The sequence below is a fragment of the Staurois parvus genome, unplaced genomic scaffold, assembly GCF_062004578.1.
Source record: "Staurois parvus isolate SC_StPar_1 unplaced genomic scaffold, SC_StPar_1.0 ptg000175l, whole genome shotgun sequence".
NCBI classification, from domain to species: Eukaryota; Metazoa; Chordata; class Amphibia; order Anura; family Ranidae; genus Staurois; species Staurois parvus.
In genome coordinates this window covers 7,687,328-7,712,695 of record NW_028317971.1, presented here as the reverse complement: position 1 = coordinate 7,712,695, position 25,368 = coordinate 7,687,328, and the positions used below count along the sequence as shown (strand labels likewise).

General features: G+C 41.0%; 1 protein-coding gene across 1 annotated transcript in view; it reads left to right on the top strand.

Annotated features, from left to right (window-relative positions):
- Positions 1 to 25,368, top strand: part of LOC149462400 (uncharacterized) — a 75,421-nt gene that overhangs the window by 9,984 nt on the left and 40,069 nt on the right. Inside the window, exon 2 of the mRNA XM_089676901.1 lies at positions 22,818 to 23,003. Coding sequence (XP_089533027.1) covers positions 22,818 to 23,003 — 186 coding nt within the window. The remainder of the gene's footprint in view (positions 1 to 22,817; positions 23,004 to 25,368) is intronic.

Sequence of the window (25,368 nt, the reverse complement as noted above, 5' to 3'; positions counted from 1 at the left end):
TCCCTGGGGGCACTGCTGCGTGCTCATCCCTGAGTCACTGCTCTATGTATCCATAAGACACATACAGCCGCAGCTCGGTCCTGCCCCCACTCTCTCCTCATTGGCTCACTGGCTGTGATTGACAGCCAATGGGCTCCTGCTGCTGGCTTAGCCAATGAGGAGGAAGGGTCCCCAGACAGTAGAGGCTGTCATGAATGTCGCTGGATCCGAAGGGGCTCAGGTAAGGACTGGGGGTCTTTAGAACCTTGGGTCTTTAGAACCACTTTAAATACAGAATGTATTTTATTTAAAACTGAATTCCACTGCTTATGCAGAGGAACCCTTGAAATAATTTTTATGTCTGGGGATTGAACTAGATGGACTTGTGTCTTTTTTTCAACCAGACTAACTATGTAAAAATGGTCTGGGTGAACTGCTAAATTATTACATTTCTAGGTAATTGTACATTGGTCTATAAGTTGTAAATATAATAATAAATAAAAGAATGAAGAATGTGGTGTACCTATCATATATGACTACCAGAGCAGATCATTTTTAGGTGACACTTTTGTTCTGTTACAAAGTGTTTTTTCAAAGAAGCAAAGCTGCAAATATCAAAAGACAATGGTAGAGCAGATAATTTTTAACACCTCTCTGTGCACCATAGGAAATTTCAGTAATAATCATGATATGGAAAAATCATAATGGGGAGAAAAGAAACACAGACAGTAAAACTTGTAGTGCCTTTTACATTGATGGTCAGTGGAAAAGTGCCTTGTTACACTGGTAGTTGGTGTAGTGGTGCCATACATTGGTTTCCAATGGGAGAAGAACTCCCTTAAAATAAAGGTCAGTGGAGGAAAGACACTCTTACTTCAATCAGAGGAAAGTTCCTGTTACAGAGAGCTAAAAAGGTCATTGATATCAACGGTCCCTGAAAGATGAGACAGAAACTGTCCATTGCTAGAAACCTTTGGAAGTAACCCTAGTTGAGAAGACTGGTCCAGAAGATGGTTGAAAAGAAGGTTACGTAAAGTGATTGTAAAGCCTAATTTTTTTTATTATATATATGGTATACTTACCGGTTCTGTGCAATGGAATTGCACAGAGCACCCCGAGCCTCCTCTTCTCGAGTTCCCCTACTGATGCTCCTGGCTTCTCCTCTTTTCCGCATGCCCCCATAGAAAGCAGCTTCCTGTGGGAGCAAACGTGAAGGCTCAGTCCAGAGCTGTACTCCCTTTATCCATAGACACACACAGCATGGCTCGCCTCTTCCCTCTCCCTCCTCTCTAAATTTGATTGACAGCAGCGAGAGCCAATGACTGCTGCTGCTGCATGTCAGTCCCTAAGTGAAGAGGGAGAGAGTAGAGATGACTGTAGCTGGGCACAGCGCTGGATAGAGTGAGGACTAAGCGTAAGTATAAGGGGGGCTGAGTGGGTGATACTGGTACCTAAACACTTTTTACCTTAATGCAGGGGATGCATTGAGGTAAAACATGTTTAGGCATTAAAACCACTTGAACTTTCTCCAGGGTCCCATGACTGTTGGTACTCTGGTCCACTTCGATCCTGTGCCCCAATGTGGGTGGGCACTCTGATGTCACCACATACAAGTCAGGATCAGTGGTGGCCGCTAATTTTTGCATTGCATATGATAACATACAATGCAAGTCAGTCTCTACCTATCTGCTAAATCTACTTACTCCCCCCTCCCCCCATCTGTGATACTACAGCCTTTTTATTTCAGTCTTCTGATATCTTCTAGTGATCTCCTTGGCATACTGAGGCTGTCATGGGAACAGGCTAATCTTTTACTATGTGTTTACGTGATACAGTGTTCCAACTGCAAGTGCCCCCAGCCCCCACCCAGTCCTGCAGGTAGGGCATTTAGGATGGTCACTTAGGATGAAGCAGCCACAGAAAAGGTATGAGATCAAGGAAGAGTGGGTAGTGATTGAATACTATCAACACAGTTGCATGCTGCCTATAAACCTTTTGTGAAAATATTTTTTATTATGCCAGCAACATGTCTCTGGGCTCAAGACTGAACTAGGTGCCCTTTGTACTTGGCAGATGGGTAGTGTTGATTCAATCCTCACACAATTCTGTAATCTTTGTGAAATTCAGTAGAGTACAAAGTTAACCAGTTGTGAATCTTGGGCATACAAGGTCCCATACTCTACAAGAGTGAAGACATTGCTTTGCTGACAATCTTATCATTGTTGGAAATCTGACTAGTTCATTTAAGTACAGATCAAAGGTTGTCCTATGGTCTGCTTAGAATGTCGGATGATGAGCCATCACTGTGCTGCTTCTCCTTCGCTGTCCATTCTCAGACAGGGTCTGGTCTATGGCAGACTAGGCTTAGAGGAAGTGGGTTGAATGATGCCAGCAATTATTCAGCGCAGAAGATTGAGGACATCATGTGGCATCAAACAATTTTGTATGAACAGCTGTGAATTAAAAGGTGAATATTGCAGCAAAAGCTGCTTTTTGTAATCTGTCTTTTATTTTATTTAATACAGGTACTTAGATAGCACCGTCAATTTATGAAGCGCTTTACATATATATTATTGTAAATTCACATCAGTCCCTAATCATCAAGAAGCGTACAATCTAAAGTCACTAATTCACATTCATACATACACATACTAGGGCCAATTTACCTACCAGCATGTTTTTGGAGTGTGCGAGGAAATCCACGCAGGCACAGGGAGAACAAGCAAACTCCAGGCAGGTGGTGCAGTGGTTGGGATTTGAACCAATGACCAGGCAAAAGTGCTAACCATTTAGCCACTGTGCTGTCCATGTGCTATTTTCTGACTGAAGTTCAGTAAAAAATACACAAAATTAAAAAAAAATGTGTACATAACCTCACCATGCTTTGTAGTAGAAGGATGATTTTAGTGTCATTACAATGGAAAAAAGTCAGAAAATAAAATTTACACTTTGTATCCACAGAAAAAAATAACACTGGTCAAATTGGATTTTTATAAATTTAGTTGCTTTTTGTTAGTTTTGTTTTCCTAAAAAAAAAAAAAATACATTTATTACTTCAGTATCATATGCAATGAAAACGTATTGCTGAACAAATAGGTTCATAGCTGAAATGCAAAAATTGCTCTGGTTCATAAGGGATATTCAGGTATAGAAGCTGAATTAGTAAAAATTATAGCCAGGTATAAAAATAAAATCATGAATGCCTCACCCACCACACCACCAAGTTCCTAAAAATCTATTTTTTTTTGTTTAAATACCATTTCTAACACCCAATATTAATGGAGAAAGGGGAAGGAATCGTTGTTCCTATTCATTTACTTGTGTGTACATTTTTGCTTGAGCTACTGAGCTTCATATATAACTGCCTTTTTTTTCCAGTAAAGCTGATAAGGATACACAGCTAAACATATGAGAATGACCTGGTGGCCTGAGATATACAAAATATTTTCACCTAATTTAACACAATTTTTAATTGTATTTTTAGTTCTGGCAATACAAATTTAAAAAATGTAACCATTATAAATTCCCTATAACAGGGATCTGATCTTATCATAGAAAAACATCATGCAACTTGCTGCAACCCCTACCCTAAACAGGCATACTTTTCCTTGCTTCTCTTTTATCCACCTCTCTAAATCCACTCAGTATTCAGTTTCTGTCTTTTTCAATATGATGTTCTCTGACCATCAAGACATTTATCTAAACCCCAGAACAAATTGGTTATATTTTGCTGCTTACCTGTCCTTAGATATAGCGGCTGTAGGAGTTTACCTTTTTCAGGCTGTTAAATAGATTTTCTACAGGTACAGAAAAATACCTTGCCAGAATGCCAAAGTTCTTGTAAGCTCCTGTGCACTGAACTGATCTTTGAAACGTGATCAGTGTTCACAGCTATCTTCTGTAAACTGCAGAACACCCTATCTCTTTATATTCTAGGCAACCATCCTAGAGTGGCAATGGCGCTCTTCTGTGGATCCAATACAGAGAGTGAGTGCTGTCAGCGAAACAAAAAGGTGCAGTGTGTGAAAATAATTAACCCCTTGGCGCCGGCGCCTCCCTGCCCTTTAAGAGTTTCAGAAGCCGGGAGGCGGGGCAGGGTTTAGGATCATGTGATCGCCATGACACACTGTCACATGATTGGGAAAGGTCCCGATTGAAAGAGGAGATCGGGACCTTTCCGTAGGTACCAGACATGTGTGCTGGGAGCGCACAGGGCGCGCGCTCTCAGCACATATGTTCTTTTTTAGATAGCAAATGTGCGGCCGCTCGGCGTCTAGACCCAGACGCCGGGAGGCCACACATTTGCGTTCGGCCGGCGTGAAGAAGAGCCTGTCGCAGTCACTACATCTAAGGAGTTATAAGTTGAAATTCTCAAGGTTTCTTATAAGCTATTTTGTACTATGACCTCCACCTAACCCTAAGGGCACATTCCCACTGCTTTTTTGCCACGTGTTTACCACACTGTTGCCGACCACATTTTTTACATGTGACTCAAAAACTGCACCAAAAACGCATTTTGAGGCGTTTTTGCTGTGTTTTAATGCATTTTTTAACTGAACAAACATGTTCCAAAAATGCTGCAAGCAATATTTTTTACACCACGATGGAAGCGCAACACTCCAGTGTGAAAACATACATAGAATTTAAAGGGATGCCTTTTTCTTGAGCTTTTTAGGCACTTTTATTAATGCAAAAGCGCTTCAGAAACTCCTCAGTGTGAAAGCAGCCCAAGCAGCTGGCATTTAAAGTGAAAAAATAATCACCCAATAAAATGTATATTTATAAAATATGCCATGCTAAATGCAAATAAATCAATCCTATCTAGTGCTTCAAGCTTGAAGGACTAGATAGGACTGATTATTTGCATTTAGCTTGGTATATTATATAAAAGCACATGAATTTCTCAAGGTGCTGATTATAGCAGTTCATTACAAAGCTAATCAGAGGCAAGTGAAGATACTGTAGGAAAAAGTACTGCACAGTATGAGTGGATGAAGTCTGTGCTGATCTTGTATTTGGGAAAATATTTAAGCGGGCACATTTGTTCCAATGACAACAATCTAAGAGGACACCTGTTGTTCTCTCGAACAGGAAATGAAGAGAACTCTCACCAATGGATGGGATTTAACCATTCCCTGTATTATTCAAAACCAGGGCTAAGACGAGGGAGGAGGGGGAGAGCAGGGGGAGCAGCTATCCCAAGCAGGTCTTGTTGGAAAGGGGGGACACCGATCCAACCAGAGCACCCATACAGGATCTTACTGCTCAGCCAACCACCAAAGTCTTCTACTACTCACTTCTTTCACAGCTCTGACGGATGACATCTGTGGCAGATGAAGCGAGTTGTGAAAGAGCTCCTCTGCTATCTCCTGTGTTTAAAAATGTCAGCGGCAGTCGGTGAGCTGGCAGATCTAGTCTGGGTCTTGTACTGATAGAGGTCTGGATGGGGTCAAGCAGCCCAATGTCAGCTAGATTAGCAGAGGTAGAAGTAGGCCATTTTTAAGGTGCTTTGTAATTACTTTCCATTACCTCATTCTGATGTACATGGACAGCAGAGTGGCTTAGTGATTAGTACTTTTGCCCTACATTGGTTTGAATCCCAGCCATGACACTAATTGCATATCCTTCCTCTGCTTGCATGGGATGGGCAGCAGGGCAGGATTAGGGAAGCAGTGGGGGCACCAATGCCCTCCATTCCTGCAGCCGCTGAATGTCTGTAGGAGGGAGAGGAGGAGAAGTGGGCATTCAATGACTGCATGAACAGAACGGTTCCTCTACTCGCTGTTGCCCCTTGCCGACCCTCATATCCAAGTGTACAGGGGGGCCGCACGGGCCCCCTGGAGCATGGGGCTGGGTCACAATTGCGACTCCTGCACCTCTGCTATGACTACAGTAAATTACAGCTGCTGTTTTACATCACACCACAAGCTTCTATCTGCTTGTCTGTGTGCCAGTTCCCCATCAGATACATTTCTTACCCAATTTTTTTTCTGTGTCTGAGTAAGTGAGGACTGGAGGAGTAGAGAGCAAGGAAATCCTTTAGCCTAGGTTCATGCTAGAACAACACATGATCCACGCAAGTTTCCTTCACCACATTCAAAATGCACTGAAGTTGCGATCTGCAGAGACTATCAATGTTTAGTTGACGGCATTGTCCCATAAACAATGCATCTGTGTTTAGATACATAAAAAAAATTGTGTGGCTTCAAATGTGGCATTTTTTCACCTATGTGCAAGAGGCCTAAAGCTGTATGCAGAACCATGGCACTTATTTGCATATGACCTATCAGATATTACAAGTTCCACAAGTTTGTTAAAATTTCCTTTAGGGAACATTTAAACTTATGAATGTTTAGCAGAACCCATGTATAATAAATCATCAGTTACAGCAGGGTGCATGACCATTGCTGTAAATATGCACAAGTGTACGTATAGGGAAAATGTTTTGTACTTGGTAAGATCTGTTTATGTTCTTGGCATGCGCCCAAGTTGCTAGGCAAACCTGACAACCAAAATTAGTTGTCAGCATATGAGTCACAGCATAGAGAGCATATGATCTCCCAGAAAATCAAATGCATTTTACCCAAAGGTTTTGTTAATGGAATAGTTTAGGTATACACTACTTCCTACATCTGTAATCCTTAATGCCTATATGGATTGCAATACAGTTGCAAGAAAAAGTATGTGAACCCCTTGGGATTACGTGGAGTTTTGCATGAATTGGGCATAAAATGTGCTCTGATTGTCATCTAAGTCACAACAATAGAAGAACACATTCTGCTGAACATAATACTACACAAACATTAGATGTTGCCATGGTTTAATTGCACATAACATGTAAACATTCACAGTGCAGGGAGGAAAAAGTATGTGAGACCCTAGCTTAATGACTTCTCCCAGAGCTAATTGGAGCCAGGAGTGAGCAAACCTTGACTCCAATCAGTGTGATGATATTGGATGTGTTGCTGACAGCTGTCCTGCCCTTAAAAAACACACACCTGTTTTGGGTTTACTGGTTTCAAGAAGCACTGTCTGATGTGAACCATGCCTTGCAGAAAAGAGCTCTCAGAAGACCTACGATCAAGAATTGTTGACTTGCATGAAGCTGGAAAGGGTTACAAAAGTATCTCCAAAAGCCTTGATGTTCATGTGTCCACGGTAAGACAGACTGTCTACAAATGGAGAAAGTTTAGCACTGTTGCTACTCTCCCTAGGCGTGGTCGTCCTGTAAAAATGACTGCAAGAGCACAGCGCAGAATGCTGCATGAGGTAAAGAAGAATCCCAGAGTGTCAGCTAAAGACCTACAGAAATCTCTGGCACATGCTAACATTTTTGTTGACACATCTACAATAAGGAAAACATTAAACAAGAATGGAGTACATGGGAGGACACCACGGAGGAAGCCATTGCTGTCCAAAAAGAATATTGCAGCACGTTTGAAGTTTGCAAAAGAGCACCTGGATGTTCCACAGCACTACTGGCAAAATATACTGTGGACAGATGAAACCAAGATTGAGTTGTTTGGGAAGAACACACAACACTATGTGTGGAGAAAAAAAGGCACAGCACACCAACATCAAAACCTCATCCCCACTGTGAAACATGGCGGAGGGAGCATCATGGTTTGGGGCTGCTTTGCTGCCTCAGGGCCTGGATGGATTGTTGTCATTGATGGGAAAATGAATTCCAGAGTTTATCAAGACATTTTGCAGGAAAACGTACGACCATCTGTCCGCCAACTGAAGCTCCGCAGAGGATGGGTGATGCAACAGGACAATGACCCAAAGCATACAAGTAATTAAACAAAAACAATGGCTTCAGCAGCACAGAATACGCCTTCTGGAGTGGCCCAGTCAGAGTCCTGACCTCAACCCGATTGAAATGCTGTGGCATGACCTTAAGAGAGCGATTCACACCAGACATCCCAAGAATATTGCTACACTGAAACAGTTTTGTGAAGAGGAGCGGTCCAAAATGACTCCAGATCGTTGTGCAGGTCTGATCTGCAACTACAGGAAACATTTGGTTGAGGTTATTGCTGCCAAAGGAGGGTCAACCAGTTATTAAGTCCAAAGGTTCACATACTTTTTCCTCCCTGCACTGTGAATGTTTACATGTTATGTGCAATTAAACCATGGCAACATCTAATGTTTGTGTAGTATTATGTTCAGCAGACTGTGTTCTTCTATTGTTGTGACTTAGATGACGTTCAGAGCACATTTTATGCCCAATTCATGCAAAACTCCACGTAATCCCAAGGGGTTCACATACTTTTTCTTGCAACTGTGATTTCCGTAACTTGCCTGATACCAGCCCTATATGTCACGATTTATTAAGAGATGGATGTTGTACCTTTCTGTTAATCTCTAATAATAAAAATTATTGGAAATGAAAAAAACCATTGTGAAAAAAACACAAATTTTATTTAATTTCATCATTTTCCAAAACATTATGACAAAAAATTATAACTTCAAAAAACTTGCCATGCCTCTTACTAAATACCTCAGACTGTGTACAGTATGTCATTTTAGGGCCTCAAGAAATGAGGCCGTCCATATATCAGTATTGACCAATTTTCAAATATATATATACAGTTGCAAGAAAAAGTATGTGAACCCCTTGGGATTACGTGGAGTTTTGCATGAATTGGGCATAAAATGTGCTCTGAACGTCATCTAAGTCACAACAATAGAAGAACACAGTCTGCTGAACATAATACTACACAAACATTAGATTTTGCCATGGTTTAACTGCACATAACATGTAAACATTCACAGTGCAGGGAGGAAAAAGTATATGAACCTTTGGACTTAATAACTGGTTGACCCTCCTTTGGCAGCAATAACCTCAACCAAACGTTTCCTGTAGTTGCAGATCAGACCTGCACAACGATCTGGAGTAATTTTGGACCACTCTTTTTCACAAAACTGTTTCAGTGTAGCAATATTCTTGGGATGTCTGGTGTGAATTGCTCTCTTAAGGTCATGCCACAGCATTTCAATCGGGTTGAGGTCAGGACTCTGACTGGGCCACTCCAGAAGGCGTATTCTGTGCTGTTGCAGCCATTGTTTTTTTGAATTACTTGTATGCTTTGGGTCATTGTCCTGTTGCATCACCCATCCTCTGCGGAGCTTCAGTTGGCGGACAGATGGTCGTACGTTTTCCTGCAGAATGTCTTGATAAACTCTGGAATTCATTTTCCCTCAATGACAACAATCCGTCCAGGCCCTGAGGCAGCAAAGCAGCCCCAAACCATGATGCTCCCTCCGCCATGTTTTACAGTGGGGATGAGGTTTTGATGTTGGTGTGCTGTGCCTTTTTTTCTCCACACATAGTGTTGTGTGTTCTTCTCAAACAACTCAATCTTCGTTTCATCTGTCCACAGTATATTTTGCCAGTAGTGCTGTGGAACATCCAGGTGCTCTTTTGCAAACTTCAAACATGCTGCAATATTCTTTTTGGACAGCAATGGCTTCCTCCGTGGTGTCCTCTCATGTACTCCATTCTTGTTTAATGTTTTCCTTATTGTAGATGTGTCAACAAAAATGTTAGCATGTGCCAGAGATTTCTGTAGGTCTTTAGCTGACACTCTGGGATTCTTCTTTACCTCATGCAGCATTCTGCGCTGTGCTCTTGCAGTCATTTGTACAGGACGACCGCGCCTAGGGAGAGTAGCAACAGTGCTAAACTTTCTCCATTTGTAGACAGTCTGTCTTACCGTGGACACATGAACATCAAGGCTTTTGGAGATACTTTTGTAACCCTTTCCAGCTTCATGCAAGTCAACTATTCTTGATCGTAGGTCTTCTGAGAGCTCTTTTCTGCGAGGCATGGTTCACATCAGACAGTGCTTCTTGAAACCAATAAACCCAAAACAGGTGTGTGTTTTTTAAGGGCAGGACAGCTGTCAGCAACACATCCAATATTATCACACTGATTGGAGTCAAGGTTGGCTCACTCCTGGCTCCAATTAGCTCTGGGAGAAGTCATTAAGCTAGGGCTTCACATACTTTTTCCTCCCTGCACTGTGAATGTTTACATGTTATGTGCAATTAAACCATGGCAACATCTTATGTTTGTGTAGTATTATGTTCAGCAGACTGTGTTCTTCTATTGTTGTGACTTAGATGACGTTCAGAGCACATTTTATGCCCAATTCATGCACAACTCCACGTAATCCCATGGGGTTCACATACTTTTTCTTGCAACTGTATATACCATAGTTTGTAGATGCTATAACTTTCACACAAACCAAATATACACTTATTGGGATTTTTGTTTTACCAAAGCCATGTAGCAGAATACATTTTGGCCTAAATGTATGAAGAAATTAGATTTTTTTGATTTTTTTTTCTTATTGGATATGCTTTATAACTGAAAGTAGAAAATATTGTTATTTCTTTCAAAATTTTTTATCTTTTTTTTTAACTGCTTCCCAACTGCCCTATAGAAGATATACTGCTACAGGGCGGCACGGGTGTGCAAAATCACGTATATATACATGATTTTGCATTTCCGGGTAGAGGGCACGTGCACACCCTACCTGCGCTGCCATATGCGGCCATGGCTGTCAGTCACCGGGTGCCTGCCGGTGATTACTCATCGGCGCCCGTTGATTGCCAAGCATCTCCGATGGGGAAGAGCTCATGCACACTGCAGCACAAAGTTAACCCTTTGCTCACCCTCTCATGTTAACCCCTTCCTGCTCAGTGCCATTAGTACAGTGGCAGTGCTTTTTTTTTAGCACTGATGACTGTATTGGTGTCACTAGGGATGTGAGTGACACCAAGTCAGTTCCCCCAGTGTCAGAATGCCACAGTCCTGCTATAAGTTGCTGATCGCAGAGATTACTATTAAAAATGTAAAATAAAATCCCAGTATATATACCACCATTTGTAAATGCTAGACCTTTCATGTAAAACAATTAATTTACACTTATTGGGATTTTTTTAGCAAAGATATGTAGCAGAATACATTTTGGCCTAAATTTATGACGAAATTTGATTTTTGAAATTTTTTTTGCTGAACATGTTTAACCTCCCTGGCGGTCTAACTAATCAATATTTTTGAATGTCAAAACGGTTCATTGTTTTGCATGTAAATTTTTTTTATATTGTAGGCCTGTATTTCTTAGGAATAACTCACTTAAATCTGTACAAACAAGAGTTTAGTAAACATTCCGGGTATGATACAGTTTGAAACACAAACTCATAAATTATAATATAATAAATAATTATAAAAAATAATAATATTAAATTTAATTCAAACTAAAAACACTGAAATTTCAAAGAGAGCACCAAGTTCTCACATCAATGAGCTCAGTCGCAGAATTGTTTTCAGTGTCTGATAACAAATTTCCTCACGAATCGCTGTTGCTCAATTCTTCAAGTGATTCTAATTCACTATCGCTGTTTTCTAGCTGGTCTAAAACAGCTTTTGACCTAAAGGGAGGCTTTTTGGATGCCATGGATGTTCTCACGTTTCCAGACAGAAAGAACAGTAAAAGTACAGGACAAAGCACTAGGGACAAAATTTCCCTTTGATACAGTAATGCAATCCTAACAGATTACAATGTATTGTGTGTATGCCATATTTTTACTTTTTTGAATCTCCCGCTGGTTCCGCCCCCCTGTGTACCGATGCTCGCAGGGAAGGGAACCTGGAAGACTGATGCTGGCATCGGCCGGAGGACATGGCCGGAGGACATAGCGGGATGACATCTGGGGGATTGCAGGACAAGGAAAGGATCGGGGGATCGCAGGAAAAGCACTGCAGTGTAATCCTGAGTGTGGCTCGGGGTTACAGCTTTTGGTACTGAAAATTAACCCCGAGCCACACTCGGGATTACCACTAGGGAAGTTAATAGAAAAAAGTCAAAAATATTGTTTTTTTTTCTCAAAATTGTCGGTCTTTTTTTTTATAGTGCAAAAAATAAACGCACGGGTGATAAAATACCACCGAAAGAAAGCTCAATTCATAGGAAAATAAGGACGTAAATTTAATTTAGGTGCAGCGTTGTATGACCGCGCAATTGTCAGTTAAAGTAACGCAGCTCTGTAATGCAAGAAATGGCCTGGTCGGGAAAGGGGCTAAATCCTCAAGAGGGCAAGTGGTTAATATATATAATAAAAAACCCAGGGGTGATCAAATACCACCAAAAGAAAGCTCTACCTGTATGACCACACGATTGCCAGTTAAAACATCCAGGGTCAAGCAGCATGCAAGCGGTACTGTTTCGCTAACATAGAGATGGTTAGCAGCTATGCATGATCTAACGATAGAGTTACATTTAGTGTAAGGCAAAAAAATCTTACCTCCCACATTACTTGCATTATTTTGTGTATTTTAAATTTATATGAAGTTACGTATGTAATGACAAATTCATCACCCTATAGCAGGACCAAAGTTAATGTGAAAAGGTGAGAGCTAGAGCAGTTAAAGAACAGTAAAGCATATTTACAGGGTGGATTTTATAATCTATATCCAGATGACTATATAGTCACAAAAGGATCAGTAATGACAATGACAATCAGTCACTTAACACGTGTTAGCATTATTTTCCAACAAACAATTTACACAGTGCTTAAGCAAATTAGTCATTCCGTTTACTTTAAAAATATTTTTGGGTGAACAAATTGTGTGATTAATTAAAAAACTGAATTGATAATCAATACTGCTGGAGAGTAACTGAACTACTTTTTCTTCCAGTCCTATCTGAGCAGTGCATGGAAGTGCTTCACCTTTTTCTCATTTATTTGGGTTATTAAAGATATTTGTGTTTCAGGCTTGGAAACGTTACTCTGAGCAGCTTGCTGAGAGTTGTCTTTATACTTTGCCAGGTGATACTGCTGTACAGTCAAGAGGACAAGCTACAGTATTTCCAAAATGTCACGCACTGCAATGATAGAACTTTAAGAAAATAGTGGTAAGTAAAATTATCAAGCCTTTTATATCAAACGTAACACCTTTGTCACACATTCCTGCATATCAGGAATATACTGTACATAGCTGGATAGATAGATAGATAAAACAATAGTTTTTAACAGTTGAGAACTAAATCTGAATACTTTAAGTTTTACTGAAAAAAGGCTTTCCATACACATACCATACACACCATGTTCAAGAATAAAGTTAAAGCTAAACTCCAGGCCAATAGATGAATAAACTTAAAAATAACTGCATTTTGTGATTCTGTGCAGTCACCTTTTTATCTAGGCACACCTGCCAGACAATACAGTCAGGTCTGGGACCTCCACTGCACCTACAGCACAAAAGAAGAGACTGCACACACCCCCAGCATGCTGATTGGACATTGAAGGTGAAGCAGCATATTAAGTTAGTTCTCCCTCTGCTCTCTTCTCCTGTCGGCATAACTGCCACACGTGCACGGCTGCAGAACTGGATTGGAGTCTAAAACGAAAAAAGAAGTCCTTCTTCTAGTCTGGCAATTTATGTTCAGGGTATTGCTGAAGGCTGGTATCAGCATGGTTTTAGATGCTTACATTAGAATTACTGGAACTAATGCCTAATGTGTTTAACAGATTCTAAAACTCCTTTAATATGGCATGTACTTGAACACAAAATGAGGGTACATATACCCACGCACCAAAAGCCATTCTGAGGATCCCTTGATGTGGTTTTGGCTGAACCTCTCCATACTACGATAATTTTGGACAGAAGAAATTGTGACATATACACTATATTGTCAAAAGTATTGGGACACCCTTCCAAATCATTGGATTCAGGTGTTCTAACCACCTCCATGGCCACAGGTGTATAAAATCAAGCACCTAGACATGCAGACTGCTTCTACAAAACATTTGTGAAAGAATGGGTCGCTCTCAGGATCTCAGTCAAAGTGGAGGCAACTGGAAACAACAACTCGGCTACAAAGTGGTAGGCCATGTAAATTCACAGAGCAGGGTCAGCGCATGCTGAAGTGCACAGAAGTCACTAACTAAGAAGTCAATAGCTAAAGACCTCCAAACTTCAAGTGGCCTTCAGAATAGCACAACACCAGTGCGCAGAGAGCTTCATGGAATGGGTTTCCATAGCCGAGTGGCTGCATCCAAGTATTACATCACCAAGTGAAATGCAAAGCATTGGATGCAGTAGTGTAAAGCACATCGCCACTGGACTCTAGAGCAGTGGAGAAATGTTCTCTGGAGTTACAAATCATGCTTCTCTGTCTGGCAATCCGATGGATGTGTCTGGATTTGGCAGTTGCCAGAAGAAAGGTATTTGCCTGACTGCATTGTGCCAAGTGTAAAGTTTGGTGGAGGGGAGGATTATGATGTGGGGTCATTTTTTAGGGGTTGGACCTGGCCCCTTAGTTCCAGTGAAGGGAACTCTTAAGGAGTCAGCATACCAAGACATTTTGGCAATTTCATGCTCCCAACTTTGTGGGAACAGTTTGGGGATGACCCCTTCCTGTTCCAATCAGTGCACAAAGCAAGGTCCATAAAGACATGGATGAGTGAGTTTGGGGTGGAGGAGCTTGACTGGCCTGCACAAGTCCTGACCCAACCCAATAGAACACCTTTGGGATGAATTAGAGCAGAGACTGCGAGCCAGGCCTTCTTGTGTGTCATCAGTGCCTGACCTCACAAATGCGCTTCTGGAAGAATGGTCAGACATTCCCATAGACACACTCCTAAACCTTGTGGACAGCCTTCCCAGAAGAGTTGAAGCTGTTATAGCTGCATAGGGTGGGCTAACTCAATATTGAACCCTACACACTAAGGCTACGTTCACACTAGCCTTGTGTGCAGGCGGCAGAGAGGCGTTTGGGAAGCGTTTTTACCGCTTCCCAAACGCCTCTGCCAACTCTGCACATTACAGCACATGGTGCTGTTCTAACAGGAGCGTTTGCGTCGCGTCGCGTTGCGTCGCGGCAAAACGGACGCCTCTGGTCGAGTCAGGAGGCTTTGAAGCCTCCTATTCTCGTCTATGGTGCCGCTCCGCAAATGCCCGGCCGGCGATTGCGGTGCGGTTGCGGGGCGTTTGCGGAGCGGTAACACCACTCAAATGCATTATAGGCGTTTGTGGGGCGTTATTAACGCTCGGCAAACACCTAGCAACCTCCGCTAAACCGCGCATGCGGCGCTTGTGGAGCGTTTGCCGAGCGTTAAAAACGCTCCGCAAACACCGGACCAACGCTTGCCAAACGCTATAGGGGCGTTTGGCAAGCGTTGGCAAAACAGCCTAGTGTGAACGAGCCCTTAGACTGAGATTATGTGCGTGTAAAGGCAGGCGTCCCAATACTTTTGGCAATATGGAGTATTTTCAAATCTCCTAGTCCATTTTTGGAGGACTATAAGTGTTAGTTCCCATTCTAACAGTACTCAAAAATAACACACACAACAATCCTCACATAAAAGCCTAAAAAACGTTAGGTCATTGATCTTCCTGGTGGATTTTGGCGCATGGATATACGCGCCCTCATTGCTGGTTCAAGTATGCTTACAGTACATTAGTTACATTTAAAAAATCACATTTAATTTTGGTCCTTCCAATTGGGGTCCTTCCAGCCCCAGATCCAATCACTGACAAAATCATGTAGACTTCACCTCCGCAACATCTCTAAGATACGACCGTTCCTAACCCCAGAAACCACTAAGCAACTTATTCACTCCCTTGTCATATCACGCCTCGACTATTGTAACTCCCTCCTCATTGGCCTACCGAATCGCAGGCTATCCTCTCTTCAGTCTATCTTGAATGCTGCTGCCAGACTCATCCACCTTACTAACCGTTCTGTTTCTGCCACCCCTCTCTGCCAATCCCTCCACTGGCTCCCAGTTGCCCAACGGATAAAATTCAAAACACTAACACTGACGTATAAAGCCGTCCACTGTTACAAATTACATAACCGATCTTGTCTCTAAATATCACCCAAACCGTACTCTCCGCTCCTTGCAAGACCTCCTACTCTCTAGCTCCCTTATCTCCTCCTCCCATGCTCATCTCCAGGACTTCTCAAGGGCTTCCCCCATCCTCTGGAACTCCCTACCCCAATCTATCAGACTATCGCCTACTCTACTTACTTTTAGGCGATCACTGAAAACCTATCTCTTCAGGGAAGCCTATCCTGCCCTCTGCTAATACTGGAATCCTCTACTCTTCCAACCACTCCATCCCCCACAGTTATTACCTATTGTACCATTAACCCCTCCCACCTAGATTGTAAGCTCCAAGGAGCAGGGCCCTCAAATCCCTCTTGTATTGAACTGTATTGTACTTCTACCTGGCAGTACTAGGTCATTGGTTTGAATCCCAACCACGGCACCACCTGCCTGGAGTTTGCATGTTCTCCCTGTGCCTGCATGGGTTTCCTCCGGGTACTCCGGTTTCCTCCTACACTCCAAAGACATGGAGGTAGGTTAATTGGATCCTGTATAAATTGTCCATAGTATGTGTATGTATGAATGTGAGTTAGGGACCTTAGATTGTACACCCCTTGAGGGTTAGGGACTGATGTGAATGTACAATATATATATATATATATATACATATATATATGTAAAGCGCTGCGTAAATTGCCCCCCCAAAGTCTGAAGGAAAGTAAATTGTCTCTTTGTTTAGAAAGTTTGGAGACCCCTGCTCTAGACTAAAAATGCAGGAGTTACTAAAGAATGTACGTGCTAGAAAATATTTTTTTTATTCAACCTTGGTAATTTTTTACTCTAACTATAGATAACATAGCTGTATTATTTGGGTATTTATATGTATTTGGAGTTCAGCTTAATAGGATAAATAGGTGTCTTGAATGCCTCTCAGATTTAAAGCAGTATTAAACCCCAAACCAAAAATGTACTATATTGCAGCTTACCAATCCTTAGATTTGGTGGCTTCCTTAGTTTTCTTTTTTTAGGCTCCCCCCCTCTTTTCACCTGGTGATCTAGCCAGTGACACACCTCCTGTATTAGAGTGCCTACACTCTGGATGAAGGAGCACAGGGGGCACCTGTGAACAGCACATTGGCAGTCTGGTGGGGAGGGGAGTGTTAGATGGACTTGCAGATTTAGAAGCACTAACAAATTGAATATAAACTCCAGCTAATATAAGCAGTTACATCAAAGATTTTTTTCCTTTTGGGATAAAGGTTTTACATAAAATAAATAAAAGTTGATCATTATGAACACCCCTGCCAGTGGTAAATGGTTTGTCTCATCCCTGTAACTGATATATCTGCAGATGAGCTTTGGATTACCAGATGACAATATAAGAGAGAAAGCTTAAAAAAGAATACTAATACAGCCATCACATCTAAGAATGAGTAAACTGCAATATAATAAGTGTTTGCTTTTGGGTTGAATACTGCTTTAGGAGTTTTTACAGCAAGTGTGCATTGTGTGGACCATTTTTCGACACAGGAGAAAATTACCTTCTTCATACAGTTCAGTACAACATGTGGTTTTCATAATTTATGCAGTCAAGATAAACTGTATATTAACCATTTTTAAGACTTTATTCCCATTCATGCATGGACTTTAACCATAGACTTGGGCTAACTGATTTATCATTCAGTAGTGATAAATCCTTGAACACATTCAAATAAACCAGTGTTGTAGTGTTGTTGTGCTTTTGGTATATTGCTAATGCAGCTGCTGTTGAAGCATTTCCAGAAAAGCTACACCCATAAACATGTGGTCAATTAACATTCCCATAGCTTCAGGGCTGCTCTCATCTGAGCAAAAAATAAACCAAAACATAAAAAATAAAAGTACCTAAATATGAGAAGTTTTATATCTCTTTTCCTTGTAACACTTTTATTTTGAAAATAAAAGTTTTTTTGTTTATAATTTTTCAGTCAATTAAAATTCTTGTCCATTTAATTTTTATATAAGACTTTAGAACGGTCATAGGACCATGACATTCTACATATAGTGTACCTTATGGCAACCACCTCACTCTCAGATCCATATACTTTGTTGGGTTACAGATTATGTACAAACGTTACTACTTCTGTAGAGTTATACCTACTGTATTTGTAGTTCCAATTGGCAGGACTACTCCTGCATTGTTCAGGGTTATGTACGTCTTATGGCTCTGTCTTTGTTGATTTGGACAGATATACCATAACAATGTACTTGTAATTTATCCAGCTAAACTGGCTTAATGTCTCCAGCCTTTGTTCACTTACCTTCCCATTTTGCAACTGTACATTGATCTTTACGTACTGGTATATTCTTAATAAACACGAGTTTAACCGCTTCCCAACTGCGCTATAGCTGAAAGATGGCTACAGCGCAGTTGTCCAGTTCTGGGAGATCACCCCAGTGGCACACAACCCGGCGCTGTCGGTGATCACTGTGTCCTACGGACGCAGCTGATCACTTGATGAGATAAAAGGCCAATCAGAGCAGCCTTTTACCACATGACCAGCTGTGTCCAATGACACAGCAGATCACAATGTTAATACAGTTACCGGTTATTGATTGCACTTTCCTCACACTGTCACAGCATGAGGAACGTACTGCTGATAACCGGAAAATGTGACAGGGGAGATCTGCATTAATGATCAGGGCACTGATTATCAGTGCCCAGCAATGCAGCCCATCGGTGCCCAGCAGTGTCGCCTATCAGTGCTGCCTAGCATTGTTGCCCATCAGTGCCTAGCGGTGCCGCCCATCAGTGCCTCAAGTCGGTGCTATCAGTCAGTGCCGCCCATCATTGCTGTATATCAGTGCATCATCAGTGCCGACTCATCAATGCCGCCTCATCAGTGCTACCTATCAGTGGCACCTCATCAGTACCCATCAGTGCTGCCTATAAGTGCCCATCAGTGTTGCCTATCAGTGCAACCTCATCAATGCACATCAGTGAAGAAGAAAAATTACCTGTTTACAAATCGTTATAATAGAAACAGTGCAAAAACTATAAACCCCAGTGGTGATTAAATACCACCAAAAGAAAGCTCTATTTGTGTGAAAACAATACTAAAAATGTCATGTTTGCAATGTTGCATGACCAAGTAATTGTCATTCAAAGTACAACAGCACTGAAAGCTGAAAATTGGCCTGGGCAGGAAGGGGGTAAAAGGGCCCGGTAGGTAAGTGGTTAAAAAAAAAAAAGACTTTAGAATGTTTTTCTATGCATTCATTTATTTTATTTAAATTAGTTATTTTTCACCTTTTCCTTTCCTTTTGCCTTATATTCCCACTTATGTTGTAACCCCAGGGATTTCTGCTTTTTTTCCTCTGTCTTCATAGCAAAAAAGGAGGAGAGGATTCTATTATTCATTCACTCCACCCCCATTTACAGAGTGTGTTATAAAGCAAGGATTTTCATAAATGGAGGAGGGGGGAGGAATGGGCGGGTGCCTGTCAGAACCTTCTTTAATGTACTTCAGTGATAGACCTGAGACAATTAACCCATGTAAAGAGGAACGTTCTGCACTGTGAAGAGGACCTGGCTTCGCTGGAGAGAAGATTTTTACAATAAACAGCAATCAGCAGAACATGGGGTACACTTCATTACGGGTAAGTTATTTGACTGAAGCTGTTGCAAAAAAAAAAACCTTCAGATTTAGGAAAGTCAGTAGAAGCTGTTTGTAATCCAAAACAAAAGTAAAAATTATAACAAAAGTACCTGGAGCAAGTATTAAAAATTACCACATTTTGTTCTTACACTAATCTTGTGCCAATTTATATGGTTGTAAAAGAGTACAACCTATGTCTATATTAAAATTAAGGAGGATACAAAATACCTTGCGGTTGATTTACTAAAGGCAAATAGGTTGTTCTCTTTGCAAGGGAATTTTCCCCAGAGCTTAGTAAATGCAGTGAATCTTCACTTTACAAAGAATCACATTCAATTAAAAAAATAAAATGGTGTTTTTGCTTACACATGATTGGATGAAGTCAGAACAGCTTCACCTCATTCACACTCTGGGGCAAATTTCCTTTCAAAGTGCATATTCCCTTGCAAAGCGAACAGTCTATTTGCCTTTAGTAAATCAACCTAAAAAACTCAGTTAATGTTTTTCCTTAAGCCCCCGGTTATATCGGGTGCGACTTGCCATGTGATTTGCATGCCATGCGACTTGCAAATCGTACGCCAAGTCGCACCCTATTGTCCGCTAATAGAGCCTTACCAATTTCTAAAGTAGTGCATGTACTACTTTTGTTGCTATTTGCATAGACATCTGTGTCAGATGTCTTGCAAATTGCAACTGAAATCGGCATGTCCCCCAATTTTGAAATTGTGCGCCTTCACTGTAAGTCGCACAATTTCAAAATCGGCTTTGATGTGACCGGGGACTAAAAGACAATTTGGTCCTAAATTTTCTAATATTTAAAACTGGTTTGCAGCCATCCATAAAGGCAAGAATATACAATTAATATTAAATTGACTTAATTCACTTCAAATAAATGTAACCTAAGTAGGAAACTACATTACATTGACAACTCCCAGAGAGATGCCAAAATAAATTTGATTATTTGGGTATCTTTGTAATATGAGCCTATGCATTGTATAAGTTTATAATGAAAAAAAATAGTTTCTTTACATGACCAAATACCATGTTCAGGCGTAATGTTACACTCACCAGCCACTTTATTAGTTACACCTGATCATTTGCTCGGTAGCACAATCACAATGCTTGGTAACACAATTGGCTGATTGCTAATCAGCCAATGACATGGCAGCAACTCAGTGCATTTAGGCATCTAGACGTGGTGAAGATGACCTGCTGAAGTTCAAACCGAGCATCAGAATGGGGAAGAAAAGGGATTTAGGTGACTTTGAACGTGGCATGGTTGTTGGTGCCAAACGGGTTGGTCTGGGTATTTCAAAAACTGCTGATCTGGGATTTTCACGTGTACCTAATAAAGTTGCCAGTGAGTGTATATTACCTACATTTTTTATATTCCTTAAAGTCATTTTATAGCCTGATTTTTTTTTTAATAACAAACATGTTATACGTACCAGTTCTGTGCAATGGTTTTGCACAGAGCAGCCCTGATCCATTTCTCTACGGGTCCCCCGCCGGCAGTCATGACTCCTCCCCCCTGCTGAGTGCCACAAATAGCAATGGGGGAAACTCAAGCAGGTTTGCTCCAGAGCCGCACTCTTATGAATGGACATTGTCCATTCACACACAGAGCATGGCTTTGCCCTACCTCCCCTCCCCGCTCTTTCATTATTGGCTCACTGACAGTGGTTGACAGCAGCAGGAGCCAATGACACCCACTGCTGTATGAGCCAATGAGGAGGCATAGACCGGGAGAAATGCTGCTCTGATGTACATTGCTGGATTGAGATGGGGCTCAGGTAAGTATAAAGGGGGGGGGGGCTGGGGGGAAGCTGCACCCAGAAGGTTTTTTACTTAAATGCATTAAAAGGTAAAAGAAAATCTTCTGCCTTTAGAACCACTTTAATTTATGAGGATTTTCAAACCTATTTTTTTATAATGGCATATTTGTAAATCTTACTTCATCCAAAATTTTAAAAGAAAGAGTATATTAAAAAGCACCTAACAATGAATTTGGTATTATGAAAACTTTGGACCATCTCTCATATGAATCCTGAAATTGTATGCTGTAGATCTAATGGAAAGATGCCATGAAATTTCAACAGTTCATTGCCTGTAAATACATTTGCAATTTTCAGACATTTAAATATTTTTTAATCCCTAACATTTTAACCACTTACTGACACAGAAATGGACAAAGTCAGGAGTACTCTAATACGTTAAGCCCTTATTTGGTTTCTAAATTTTTTTTCAATATTTTAGAGATGTTCTTTTTTAGAGATACATAAAATTCTAACCACTGAAAAGCACCAAACTTTTAGAATATTATATCCACCATACTTTTGATAAAGTTGTAGCATCCTCACTGTTGCTAGTGTATGTAAATTTAGTTTGGCTCCTCTGTAGGCAGAGGCTCATGGGTTAATTTCATTTAGAAGGCTATGCAGTATTGTGTTTTTGTTAGGGGGAGGTAACAGAGACACAGGGAATAGCCTCCAGTCTTCTGGAACACTCTGTTCCAGAATCTAGTGGGTGGAGCCTGCAGTCTGAATATTTATGTAGTTTCCACCAATCCCTGGGGAGGCAGGACCCAGAAGGTGGAGAAACAACCCATAAATACTCAGAAGCCTGGCAGTCTGGAAGCAGAACCCAAGGTCCAGTCATCTGGAGGAGACCACTGTGTTGCGGATTCTGCCTCTGGAGCAGAAGAAAGAAGAACAGGGGAGAGAGAGAAGGAGAAGAAGCCTCAGGACATCACCCAGTCTTAGCCACAGCTAGACTTAGCTGTGGACTCCAAGTAAAGCCAGCACAGCCTGTTTGGCAAAGGGGCCAGGACAGCAGCTATTCTGATTCTTTGGAAGCCTTCAAGGTTGACTGAGTACAATCCAGCCTTGCACCCAAAGATAAGGGAGGACAGTGAAGTGCAATACCTCACATGCCTGGAGCCTAGGGGTCAGCTTACGCGCAGAGCAAGTCATCCAGGAGCACCCCACTATATCTCTACTTTGGGCCTAGAGCAGCCAGGTGCTGTGCAATACTGCCAGGTGCTGTCTCTTTGTATCTTTGTTTTTGGAACTTTGCTGCTTTGCTATTGCTGCATTACAACTCCCACTGTTTTAGCTCAGTTCTACAGTTTGGATTAGCGTAACCAGAGACATTAGCGAGTCCTCATTTGCTGTTTGGAATGTACATTTCATAAAGTTCTAGGTAATTTTAGCTATAGGGAGTCTATTCATGGAATTGCTGCAAAATGAAGAGCATTCTGAAAAACATTATTATATTATGCACGTTTTAGTGTGGTTTTTGAGCCATGAAATGTTCCTGCAAACATCACATTTTTCACCGTTTCTTTTTGTTCAGGCTGCGGTGTCCCGAAGACAGTGGTAAACGCAGAAGTGAATTTTACAGAAAAAAACCTGCAGTATATACGGTATAAATGCCGGGATGGCTACAAAAGGCAAGTGGGTACATCAAATCTTGCCATTTGTGTGTTTAATAGTATGACTAAAAGGGCCTACTGGAAGTATGGAAACATCTCCTGCATCCGTAAGTAACACCAAATTTTACTGTTAAAGTGTATGTAAACCCTAACTATGATCTTATCGTATTCAATCCCTTTTGGCCTGTTTAGAACTTTACTCTGCAAAATGACTTTTTTCTAGCACTGCCCTCACCTACACAGTAATAATAGCTGTAATTTGGCTTAGGCCAGAATGATGTGTAGTGCTCAAACAGCACCATGGAATTAACCTTGCCACATAATCAAGGAGGCTGCAGCAACCCATTGACAGACCAGGTCAGGCCAGGAGTTCGGGGAAAGGGGGGGGGGAGGGTTGAGGTGCTGGAGCTGGCTTGTCATTGGGGGCTGGGCTGCCTGAACCTGGAAGAGGCAACTGGCTGAAGAGGACTGAGATGGTGGCATGGTATGGAGGCTCTAACACCCAAACATTGGATCGATACAAACAACGCTGGATCCATTAGGCTGGTGAGTATGTTTTTTAAGAGAACCAAGCAATAGAGCTAAAGAGGAAAACAATTTGGGGGGCAGGGAAGAGGAACAGAGGAGTTAAATTCTGCTTTAAATACCATTGAAAAGCTTACTTATATCTGTATTTTTTTTTTAAGTAAGAAATGGCTGGTTTTGATCCCGTTTATCCACTTCAAAACCATGCCTAGTTAAAGTGTTTACAGACTGTGCACTAACTATAATATGTTGGGGCTTTTTACAGTGAAATACACTGTAATGATACTTTTTTTTTTTAGTTTACGATCCTGATTGACATGTTGAAAAGTGGCCTAGTAAAAATCCGTAAACACTATGCATCAGTATATTAGGGGTGTTTCCAGTAATATAAATACACTATATTGTTATTTTATTAAATGTTGGTTGGTTTGAGTCCTATTACCAAAGCAACCTTGTGAAAGGGTTAAAAATTGTATTTGCTCACTACAATATTAAGGGTTATTTTTCTGTGAAATAAGCACACTACTATGTTGATTTTTTTTTTTAATTAAAAGTTGGCTGGTGTGAAACCTTTTGAAAAATTGGCCTAGTCAAAGTCTAAGTGGTTGTAAACCTCAGACATGAAATATGAACAAAGCATATCCCTTTATAGTGTGTACTTGTCTCAATCCAGATCCCTAAGTGTCATTTCTGTCTGCCACTTCATTTCTCTGCTATCAGCATGAATCAATTGTGACAAATTTCCCTGACATCAAGGGAAAAAAGGTGACAGGGGTGGAAGCTCCAGCAGGTTGACAGCCTCAGCACTGTTCCTGTGAATTGTGTGGAGGGGGGGAATGTCTCTTGCCTCCAATCAGCTCTCAGAACTCTCCTCACTGAGCTTTGCAGAGTGTAATTTCTGCACTCCGTCCCCTTTTTTCTGAACTCTCAAACTATATAAATTCAGCACTTTGAATGTTTTTAAAAGAAGACTGCAGATAAACAGGTACAAATTACATAGGAAGATTTGTTTTATTTATCACCTGAGGCCAGTCACTTCATTGGGTGTATGTAAGGCTTTACACCAATTTAAAAACTGTATATGTACTCACTACAATATTTGGAGTGTTTTTTTTTTCAAATAAATTAAAACACTATAATGCTGATTTTTTTTTTTTTTATATTAAAAGCTATGTGGTTTGTGTCCTGTTGACAAAGCAGGCTAGTAAAAGGCCATACATGCAAGCACTACAAGCTAGTACCAGTGAAATACAAACACTATAATACTGCTTTTTGTTAAATAAAATCTGTCAGTTGGTCTTTTTGAAAAAAAAAACAACCAACTGAAAGTGTTTGATGACTTTGCACTTACTCGCTATTTTTTTTTTACAGTGAAATAAATGCACTGCCATGTTGATTTTTTTTATTAAAATCTAAATGGTTTGTGGCCTAGTCAAATTTAAAATCTATGCACATACAATATTTTGGGGGCTTTTTTCAGAGAAGTATACTATAATGCTGATATGGACCCCTACAAAACAGTAATTTAATGCTATTTGATGGGAGTAGTTGACTTCTTCCCATTTCTGTATGCGTTACCTCATGTAGGACTCACTCTTCCTACTGGAGCATTAGTCATTACTGATTCTGAGGGATGGTGTTATCACTGGACTATAGATGTTTTCTGTTCTGTTTTTTGATAATGTTTGGTCGCTCATCCTTTTTCATGTTTGTGGGGTATAATGGTATAAAGGTTAATATTTGTTACCTTGATTGTATAACATGGCTCACTTGAAAAAAATATTTGACTGGAAATAATATGTTCAAACCAGCAGGTTGTGATGCCCAAGGAAAATCATCACACTTTTCTCAACCCCTAACTTTTCCCTACATATCTATAGTCAACGGTTCTTGAGTACATCCCCATACTCAAAGCTAGAGCGGTGGCCATTGCAATGAGAAATATCC